This window comes from Mesoplodon bidens (genome assembly GCF_964165515.1).
Source record: "Mesoplodon bidens genome assembly, chromosome: 2".
In the NCBI taxonomy this organism is placed as follows: domain Eukaryota; kingdom Metazoa; phylum Chordata; class Mammalia; order Artiodactyla; family Ziphiidae; genus Mesoplodon; species Mesoplodon bidens.
In genome coordinates this window covers 22669253-22680433 of record NC_138177.1, presented here as the reverse complement: position 1 = coordinate 22680433, position 11181 = coordinate 22669253, and the positions used below count along the sequence as shown (strand labels likewise).

General features: G+C 43.5%; 1 protein-coding gene across 10 annotated transcripts in view; it reads left to right on the top strand.

The window, feature by feature from the left end:
• The first annotated feature begins 3846 nt into the window (after positions 1–3846).
• Positions 3847–11181, top strand: part of ENAH (ENAH actin regulator) — a 154765-nt gene continuing 147430 nt past the window's right edge. For all 10 annotated transcript variants that reach the window (XM_081221275.1, XM_081221273.1, XM_081221274.1 and 7 more), the window contains exon 1: positions 3847–3947. In XM_081221275.1, coding sequence (XP_081077401.1) covers positions 3943–3947 — 5 coding nt within the window. In that variant the 5' untranslated portion in view covers positions 3847–3942. The remainder of the gene's footprint in view (positions 3948–11181) is intronic.

The following is an 11181-nucleotide window of genomic DNA, read 5'->3' as shown; positions in this document are numbered from 1 at the left end:
CGGACTCTCAACCACTGCGCCACCAGGGAAGCCCTGTATTTTCTTTTTTTAGTTAATTAACTAATTTATTTATTTTTGGCTGTGTTGGGTCTTCATTGCTGCACATGGGCTTTCTCTAATTGTGGCGAGTGGGGGCCCACTCTTGGTTGCGGTGCTCAGCTCAGGCTTCTCATCGCGTTGGCTTCTCCTGTTGCAGAGCACTGGCTCTAGGGCGTGTGGGCTTCAGTAGTTGTGGCACGTGGGCTCAGTAGTTGTGGCTCGCAGGCTCTAGAGCGCAGGCTCAGTAGTTGTGGCGCACGGGCTTAGTTGCTCTGTGGCATGTGGGATCTTCCTGGGCCAGGGCTTGAACCCGTGTCCCCTGAATTGGCAGGCGGATTCTTAACCACTGTGCCACCAGGGAAGTCCCTAGACTATTTCTTTTGATGAAGAGTTTCCTCTTCGATTAGAGCAGTCATTCATTCATTCATTCGTTTATCCATTCATTTACTTCCAAACATCCGGGTGCCTACCTGAGGGCCTGGTATTGGGCTTCAGGCTGGGTAGCCCTTGTGAGAGAAAAATTCAAGTGATTTTCACCATTCAGCCAAGCCAACACAATCTCGGCTAATTTTAGAGCAGGGTTTATGAGAAGAGAATCCGCTTTAATTCTTACTGTCTAACCCACTTACTTATACCATAGGAAGGCAGTATGACGTGGTGGAAGGAGCAATGGACCCATAATTATAAATCCTGGGTTTAAGTTCCAGTTCCACCAAAAAGAGACTGTGTGACTGTGGGCAATTTACTTAACCTCTCTGGGCCTCACTTTCCTTTTTTGAAAAATGAGTGGGTTGGACTTAAGATTCCTTCCATCTCTAAAATTCTTTTATTCTATATGGTAACACATTCCACAAAGTTTCCTTTGTGACCAGAATTAGTTGGTGATTTCTTAGCTCAAGTTTCCCTTTGCCCTCTTTTATTGTTAAACCAAATATGAACAAGAAGCAATAACATTTTGTCACAGCCAACAAATTGCCCTTCCACTGAATGACCTTTGGAGGTCAGGCCACCCATTGCAATATCTAAATCCAAAGGCAATGGTATGACCAACTTGTGAGCTGGCGGGCTGCCATCCAAAAGGATGGAAATGGTTGTAGGCGGCCAAAATTCTTGGCTGGTACATTTTAATAAACATAGAGAATAAGAACAGCATTTTCCACTTGGATTGCTTAATTTGGTGCCCATACCATCAGAACATTTGCTGTAAGGATAAAGATGATGTGATATATCACTTATTTAGTGCAGGATGAACTTTCACAAATGAGAACTAGGTTATGGAGTCATCTGTAAAGCATTTTTATCCTTGCCTCTTGTCTCTGGCAAGAGGAGATAGTTTGAGTCACTACAGCAACATCTCCACCCCTTTTGGCCCTTTGTAAGAGTTTTCCCTGAAACATAAGCTCTGCTGGATTTACTGTATTGCTATGAATGAACTAAGGCAAATTGGTGTGGATTCTTTGTGGTCAAATATGTCTTAATACTTTTCCAAGATGGTTTGATTAAGTCTTATTATAACTTTTCCAAGAAAAAAGCCTCCACAGCAAATATTCTTTGGCTAATTTGGAGAATATTTGAGGTGTATGTGTTTTAATTACATAAATGACAGTATTTATGATAAGGCAATGAACCTCATAGTTAGTAGCTATGGTTTTTAATTGTGCCTATTGCACAAACTCATCTGGTTCTTGGGTTCTCTATTTCCCTGTCTCTACTTGTAATATGGCAACAAGGGCATTTGACTGGCAAGGCTGTTTTCTCTCCAGTGCTTGGAGATCCTTGAATAAAATGCTCTTCTGTGATGGTAAGCTGTAATTAGACATGTGGGTGGACATTAGTGTTCAAGTACACCATGTTTAAGCAGAGGCACCGTACCTTTTGACTACTTGAGGCCACTCTGGTCCTGTGCCATAGGTCCAGATCACTGAGTATATAAGGCTGTTGGTTTGAGGCTGCAGGTTCCAAAAAGAAAATAACCTGGTATTGAGTCTGAAATGGGGAAGCTTTTTATAGTTAAAACTGGGCCACACAGTTCTATTATAGACAAGTCAGACATTCACCAAGTATGACTATAACTTGTTCACTTTTCTTTCGGAAGTGTAAATGATCTCAACTATCAAAACTGTAATTTGAATTGTGCCTCCATCTTAAAATAAAACACCAAAACTTTTGAATAGGTTCCTGGAGTCATGGCAGGTCTTCCATTTTGGATTAGATCCATCCTAGTCATCTTAAAAAATACACACTCCTCCTCGGGACTACAAGAGGCCTGCAATTTGTCCAGTTTAAGTTTTCATTTGATTTTTGGATTTGCTTTTCGATACCTAAAAACTCCCACAACTATAAATCCTGGCTTCCTGGATGGACTCCCCCCCCTCCCCATGCCATTGACTTTAAATGTTTTCTTCGCCAGCATTTTACGTTTACCTTTTCAAGGTGACTTCAAGACCAAACGAATGACGAAAAATTTAAAACTATCATTATTTGACATCACTCCCAGGCCCCCCCGCCCCTCTCTCCCCGCCTCCCGCGGCCGGAATTCCCTTTTTGCTAATGACGATAGAAAGCGGTTTCACGGGCTGCGTTTCTCTTCTTCCATTCCCGCTGCTGCACACGATGCCGCGCGCGTCTCCCGGCGACTGCGTTTCCCCGCGAGTTGGCTGCGTTCTTTCGGGGATGAAGTCATCCCTATACTTGGTGTGTGCATATCAGCTCGTTAAATCGGTACAACACACTGGGATTCCTCGGGAAGAAAAGGAGCGAAGCGAACAATGATGACCATATTTTACATTTATACGCCACCCCCTCCCCCCACCCCGGAGGACTCGCGGGGAGCGGCGCGCGGCGGGGGCGGGCCGTGGGGCTGGCCGGGATGCCCATCGACTGGCAGGTCCCGGTCCTGAGATAGCAACAGGACGAGCTGAAGACAAACCCCGCACGAGGGCACCCGGACGGGCAGATCCGGAGTCCCCCGGCCCGGCGCCCAGTCACGCATCCTGGTTGCCGCCTCCTGGCTTCCCAAGCCGGTGGCCGCAGGTCCCGCGCCGGGAGGTCCCGGCGCCCCAGTCTCCGCATTCCGGCGCGGGGGAGGCCCGGGAGCTCCCCCAGTCTCAGGGGAGCGGTAGGCGACCGGGGGGGGGACGACGGCCAAGGACAACCCCGGGGGAGGAACCCTAGCCGGCTGCGGGCGGGGGGTGAGCAGCCCCGATCCCAGGGGGCTGGGGAGGCAGGGTGGGAAAGCAACAAAGAGCCTTTGCTAACCCGTAGTCGCCGAGCCCGCTCCCGCCCCTCCCCGCTCTCCGCAGTCCCGCGGGGGGTCCGGCCGGCGGCAGGGGAGCGCCCGGCCCCCCGCCTCCCCTCCCCCCTCACCGCCCCCTCGCCCCCGGGGGAAGGGAGGAGGAGGGCGGCGCCTGCGTGTTCCTCCGCCGCGCGCCCCGCCTCCTCCCGGGCTTCTCGAGGCGATCCCGACTCTCCTCCCGCGGCTGCCGCAGCTGCCGGTTGCACACGGCCTCGGCGGCGGGCGCGGCGAGCGCGGGCCTGTGGAGCTGCGGCCGGGCGCGCGGCCCCGGCGGGCACCCCTCCGAGGGCGGCCGAGGAAGCTCCCGGGGGAGGAGGAGGAGGAGGAGGAGGAGGAGGTGGGGGGCTGTGGCGGCCGCGGGACCCGCTTGGCGCCTCGGCCTCTCCGCCCCCTCCCCAGCTTTTCTTTCGCCCTCTTCTCTCCCACTCCGGGCCGGCGCCTCGGCTTTGTGCGAGGAGATGGTGTAGCCCCGCGGCCGCCCGAAGGAGAAGCTGGACACTTGTCTTCCGGCCCCGAGCTGCGTTCCCGCCCCTGGAGAAGAGACCCCCCTCGGCTCGGCGCCTCCCGCGTCTCCCGGCTGCTGGGGAAGCCTCGGCGCGGCCGACACCATGAGGTGAGGGGCGCGCGGGGCGGGGGCCGGCGGGCCATTGTGCCGCGGGAGCCGCGACCCCGCTCTCCCCGGACCCCGCCTTCCCTCTCCCGGCCCGGCGAGTCTCCCCGGTCTCTGGTCTCTTTCTCCCCCCTCCCCCTTTGTCCCTTCTCATTTCTCTTTCTTTCTTGTAATCCTCCCCAACCCTCTTATGGGGGGGGTCCTCTTTTCGACGTTGTCCTGTTTTTCCTCAAATGCTCCTCTTTCGCCCAGGATTTCCCTTCCTAAATTTAATTTGCTCCTGGCTCCCTCCCCCCACCAGCCTTGCAAGCCAAACCTGGGAGATGGGGAGGGGTTCGAGAATCGAAGCGTGCATGTTGCTGGGAAACAGGTATTTTTCCGTCTGTATGTAAAAATTCCGTGCACTTTTATAACAAAACTCTCGTGTTTAATTAAAAAAGGGAGAAAAGTTTGAAAGATCTGAAATTCCTGCGGGGAATAAAGTGCTCTGGTAGCGATAGGTGAAAGCTCTGAAAGGTGAAATTTCACGATGGTGGGGGAAGGGAAAGAATTTATTAGGTTTATATTTGGGGAGACACAGTGAAAGACTGGGATAAGTAAGTTGTTTGGGGTGTGTAAACGGGGGCGGGAGAGGGATTTGTTTGGAAAACCGTTTTCTCTCCTTCCTCTGTAGCAGCCTGTGTTGCATTGCAGCAGCTGCTTTTTCCTTTTACTCTGTAATCAGTAAAACAGAAGCTAAATTATTTTTTCAGCCCCAAAGAATTGAAGGTACGGTCGTAAAATATTTTAATTGATACGATGAAACATATGGTGTGATATTTTTCGGTTTTGTTTCTCCAATTGTGTAAGAGAATAAACCATGATGTGGTGTGTCATTCATTGGAGATTTTTTTCAGTCTTTTCTAAGCCTGTTTTGTGTCCCTAACCTTCTCTTTTCGGATTGGTGCAAGACTTCGTGAGAAATGGGACTTGGTAGACTGAAGGCTGATCCATTCTGCGTTATCATCCTTACGGCCTTCCTTTTAGGTTAAACAGTTGTGGATAAAGTAAATTACTCCATTTCTGTCTTCTGGAAGAGATAGTCTTACAGTTCATTTGGATTTGAATCTCCTTTGTGTTAAAAGATTAATGGCTAACCGTTGCCAAGACCTTTATAATGTAATACAATGAGATTTGAATGATATAATCTACACATTCCTGCGCTTTGGCAAGAAAATGTCATGTCATTGGAATTCTTTCTCAATTTAAGTAGTTTTCATTTTAAACTTTTTTTTTCTGTCAAGGTTGAACACTACCACTTTGTTTATATGTATATGTTTTTTGTGGTATAAGCTGTGTTGAGTTTTCACTTCAGCTTACTGTGAATTTGAATTATGTTTTTCTTTAATTCCAAGTTATAGACCTTTATTTGAAGGCTTTAAAAATTGTTTTTAATGCTGTGTTTCTAAGTGACCCTTTTCCTTAGTGATTTCACATGCAAGTTATTTTCAAATATAATGGATCAGTTCAAAATGTAATTATGACATACAAACCAAAAAACATAATCTTCATAAAATGTGGCTTGAAAAATGCGAGTCATGCATTTGAACGTGGTTTTTTTAATCAAGTTACTGATGTCCTTGAAGACTCAGGAACTATAATAAAACATCCGTAATGTTAACATCGTGTAATACAACATATTGTTGATTTCTGCTTTAAAGATTTAATGCTTATGGGGTCCTGCAGACAAGAATTTATCAAATTTTTCCAAACTTTGGGTAAAATTTTCTCAACATTGAGAAATGTAAAACAATGAAAGTGGGATATTTTAAAATAAAATGATCGTAAAATTGTCATACTCAGAGATTGTGAACCAAAAAAAAAAAGTTAGAAGTATTCAGTGAAGTTTGATCACTATCATGTATAGTTGTGAGTCTGTCAACAGTAAATTATGTCTTCACTTAAAAGTTCCTTTTCTTATAAAAAGTAACTTGTAATTTTTAAGCTGTTTTCCTGCTCTATTATTAAATGTAGAGAGGAACGAATCACACTGATTCTTTCCAGTGGCATAAATATAGAACATGGTACACAGGTCAGAAAAGTTTGTTCAGGTAGTCTACAGTAATTCTTTGTAGACTAATTGTGAATAATTTAAGAGCAGAAAAGAGGATCAGCTTTTCACTTTGGAAGGCATTGGATTATTTGGTAGGTGGTTTGTACAACTCATATATACACATTTCCTTCGATACCTGTAAAAGCAGGATGGTGTGGTATGAAAGTAAAAGGTTCTTGTGCTGGCTGCAAAAAACTCTGGGATATTTTGGTGTTTAAGAAAGGGCTCTTCAGGTTATATTCGTATTTGACTTAGTCCAAATGATGCTTTCAAGTATGGTAGGACATAAATGTTATGCTATTAAGTCGAGTCTCTCTTATTTATATTAAGGAGTAGTGCTGATGTTTTAAAGGCCATCCGGAAATAGGAGTGCATGAGTAGGAATTTCCATTTAAGTTGGTCAGAATTCTGAAGAGAGGATATGCTAAATATGTTGGCGGTTTAGGCATTTGTGATAAGATCTTTCAAATGACTGTAATTTCAGGAATAGCACGCTCATTGTGGTATTCCTATAAGAAGGAAACAATAATACTGTACATTTCTGAAACAATCTTAACGGCATTCTGTACTTGTAAAAAGCTGTATATAGAATTACTTGTTAATGTTTTGCTTACAGGTAAGAATTTAAGAAATGAGAAAGTGTATTTCTTACATAAGACAGTGAAAGGGTTGAGACCCAAAAAACTGGTACTTTTGTTAGTGTAACACCCAACTTTTTGGTTCTGTTCTTATTGTTAATTTATGTAATGTTTCAAAAGTATAAGATTTATGATTGAGGTAGGTGTATATATGTAATATTAATATAGTGTATGCCTTTTAAATGATTACATTTTTACTTAGTTGGTTAGTTACTCAAGATCTTATTTTGGTAGAAAGAGGAGCTTGTCTGATCTAAAATAGTTGCATGTAGCCTAGTGGCTAAGAAGAGCTCAGAAGATTTTGGATTGACATTCTTAGGTCCATATTAAATAGTCCAGGCTTCCACTCACTATTCTGTGACTTTCTCATGGAAAAAGGTGTTGTGGAGTTGTGAGGATTCATCCAAGCCACTTATTAGCTGGATGACCTTGAGCTGATCACATTATTTCACTCATCTGTATTTTAAAATATGTAAAAATAGGAATAATTCTTTACTGGGTATTAAGGATCAAATGATAATGGAAGAGAGTGTGTATTGTGTACTTGTAAGCATTATACAATTATATTACTTCTCTTGTTTTAGGGCTTAGTTCTGTTTTAGACTAGTTATATAAATCTTTTGGGTAGTTAGCTTCACCTCATCCAGTTCAAGTGTGGCAAGAAGGTTTTTTTTTTTAAATAAATTTATTTATTTACTTATTTTTGGCTGCGTTGGGTCTTTGTTACCACGCTGGCTTTCTCTAGCTGCGGTGCGGTGCGTGTGCTTCTCATTGCAGTGGCTTCTCTTGCTGTGGAGCATGGACTTTAGGCGCGCGAGCTCAGTAGTTGTGGCTCGCCGGCTCTAGAGTGCAGGCTCAGTAGTCGAGGTGTATGGGCTTAGTTGCTCCGTGGCATGTGGGATCTTTCCGGACCAGGGCTTGAACCTGTGTCCCCTGCGTTGGCAGGCGGATTCTTAACTGCTGTGCCAGCAAGAAAGTCCCACAAGCAGGTTATGTTTTGCTTATCTACTCCCAATTGGTAGTGGCTGCCATGTTGATAAGGACATAGCTGCATTTCTGGGTTTGGTGAGAAAGTGCCATGATTAGTAATGTTTAATTGGGATGAGGGTCCCAGAGAGTGGCAATAGAGTGTTTCCTGGAATGCTCATTATTTAACCATCTGTGATCTAGTCCACCCTTCTTATTTTATAGGTGAGGAAACCGATCTTTAAGTTTCCTTCCTGTGTGTATATTTAGTCTTTGAAGTAGTTATTGTGATTTTGTTACCTTCATTTAAATTTAATATACATTTTAGAGTGTGGCACAATCAAAGCTCAGAAGATCCAGGGTTTATATGCTGACTTGTTAATGGAGAAAACAGATAAAAATGGAGATAATTCTATTATTTCAAGGATTGTTGTGTCAGATGTCAAGTGAGATACCCATGAAAGGATATAAATAGTCTCTATGCCCACGGATCTTCCTTTATGCTTGTAGCTTTTGGATGTGTGACTTTCTCACAAATGTTAATTTTAGGGGCAGGAGCCAAATTTGTATTTTTTGGCATGTTAGTGCATTGTATTTAGGCATTGTTTTGCCTTGTAGGTATTAAGTGAACACTTCTTGAATAAGAATGTGGATTAATGAAGAAAATTTACCGGTTTTTACAGTAGTCAAGGTTTTGGATACCTTTTTAGCCCAGTTGGAATAAGCAAAATAAGTGGCAGGCCCATTTGGCTGGTATAGAAGAAATTACATACTGGACTGACAGTTTTGGTTACTTATCCTACACACAGCTTAACTCTGGGGTGACTGTATAACTTGTAAAACACCCAGTCTTTATCATAGGTGTAAGAAGGATTTGGAAAAATGTGATTTCAATTTTTATGCAGTTGTTGGGGAGGAAAAGGATACTTAGTCTCTTCCTGTGCCACTCTCCCCCTTCTTTGAAACTGACAGATGGAACTGAGTGGAAGTAAAAGTTAAAAGGGAGAATCTGAGCTGAGGCTGTACCTCAGTGAATGATTCCCCTAATAAGGGCTTATGAAGTTTTCTAGAATAGAAATCAGGAAGGGAATTCCTTGTCAGACCTTCTGGGAAGTAGTCCTTGATTTATCTGCCTCCCAGCTCTCCCTTTGTGTTACTATGTACTTTGCATGTTTTTTGGCCATTGCATTTATTACATTGTTTTATAATGATCTGGGTCTATCTGTCCCTCTTCATTGTAGGCTCCTTGAGGGTAGGACAGCGTTTTTATATTCACGGTACCAGCAAAATAGTAGGCAAATAGTGGGTGCTCATGTAAATGCTTAACTTTGAGGTGTCCTTTTCCAGAATCTATGTACTAACAATAACCACCACCATTTTTGGAGCACCTGTAGTGTTCTAGAAGCTTGCTGGTTATTATAGGATGTAAAATAGTATTTGGCATATAGTAAATGTTAATAAAGTTATTTAATGGAAAGAAACAAACAAAAACAAGCATCCTGACCACAGGAATAGTGTTCAGAAACAAATAGAGTATGTTTCTCACTCAAACACAAAGCTCAGAAGTGGCCAAAAAGAGTCAAACTCAGGTTTGTCTAACTCCAAAGCCCTTTTGGAGGATACTGGGTTTCCTTGACTTTCTCATTAAATTCTCCATTAACAGAATGACCATCATTCTGTTTTTTAGTCTCTTTGATCATGGGACTTGCAGATATTTTTGAGCAACAAGCTTATGCATGTCTATTGGTTTACCTTATTTCTGCTCTACTTAATGACTGCTTTGTTTTGATCCTTAGTAGTGCTTAAATACCAATAATTGGATAGTTTGTGATATTTATGAAGGAAGATGTATTAGCTTAGGGTGCTGTAACAAAATCCCACAGGAATTTATTTTCTTAAAGTTCTGGAGGCTGGAAATCTTGAGATCAGGGTGCCATTATGACCAGGTTCTGGTAAGGCTCTCTTTACTGGCTTGCAGACTGCCATCTCCTTGGGCACCTTCTACTATGTCCTCACATGGCAGAGAGCGAGAGCGAGAGCGAGAGCGAGAGCGAGAGCGAGAGCGAGAGAGAGAGAGAGAGAGAGAGAGAGAGCGAGCGAGCGCGCGCGCTCTCTCTCTTCTTATAAGGTCACTGATCCTATTGGATTTGGGCCCCACCCTTATGAACTCATTTAACCTTAATTACCTTCTAAAAGCCCTGTCTCCGAATATTGTCACATTGGGGGTTAGGGCTTCAACATATGGATTTTTTGGGGGGAAATAATTCAGCCCACAGTAGAAGATACCCAGATTTTTTTTGTCAGTGGATATAACTGATGGAAGAAATGAATCTGTATAATGCTTAGATGATTTATAGATTGGTTTTATTAAGTAAGTCTACATGAAGAAATCATTTACTAACAGGGAATGATTTACACAAGAGACCTCTTATATTTTCTAGAAATTTCTGTACGCTGGAAGCTTCTGTTTTATAATGATTCTAATAAACTTAGTTAACATGTACTTTCCGAAAGAATCCTTTTGGTGTAAAGCAGTCAGTGTGCGTATATTTCAGTGCAGAGGTTGCATGGAAGAGGGTAAAGAGGACAGGCTTTGAAGTCAACCTGAGTTCAAATTCTATTTTGACGTTTATGAACTAAGTGATTTTTGAGTAGGTTACAAACAGTTTTTGAGATATGAATTCCTTCTGTAAAATGGAGATGCTTTTTGCATTACAGAGTTGTTAGGAAAATTAAGTCAGAAATTATATAAAACCCTGGCATAGCATTTGGCATGTAAAATGGGTTTGAGAAGAGTAAATCCCCTACTTCTATGAAAGTCTGACATCTCTTAAGTTTATGTTAAGAATGTGAAAAACGATGTAAAATGGTGCAGCTGCTTTAGAATCAGTGTGGTAGTTCCTCAAATGCTAAACATAGAGTTACTAGATGACCCAGCATTTCCACTTGTCGGTATACACCCAAGAGAAATAAAAACATATATTCGTGCAAACTGTACACAAATGTTCATGGCAGCATTACTCATAATAGCCAAAAGGAACATGGATGGAAACGTGCTAAGTGAACGAAGTCAGACAGAAAAAGCCACTTATTTTATGATTCCATTGATACGATATGTCCATAATGGGCATATCTATAGAGACAGGAAGTAGATTAATAGTTGCTACGGTCTTGGGATAGTGAAGGAGGAGTGGGAAGTGAGTGTGTGCAAAAGGGTTCCCTGACCCCATTCTACTCTGTGTGTGTGTGTGTGTCGGGGCGGGGGGAGGTTGGGGGCTTCCCGAAACCAACAGGCAATTCCCAGATGCCATCAGGGTGTCTGAGAATTCATCTCAACTCTGACACTGTCTGCCTGGAGATAGAATGAGATTCCAAGGGTAAAGGGCTCAGTCCCACAAGACCCACCCTCCACTTCAGAGGTGAGTTGCAAGTCCAGGTTGTCACCTGTACTTCTGACCAACTGGCTGTGAATCAGAGGGTCCCCACAGCTCCCTCCTCAGGTGTGGTTAATTGGCTAGAACAGCTCACAGAACTCAGGAAA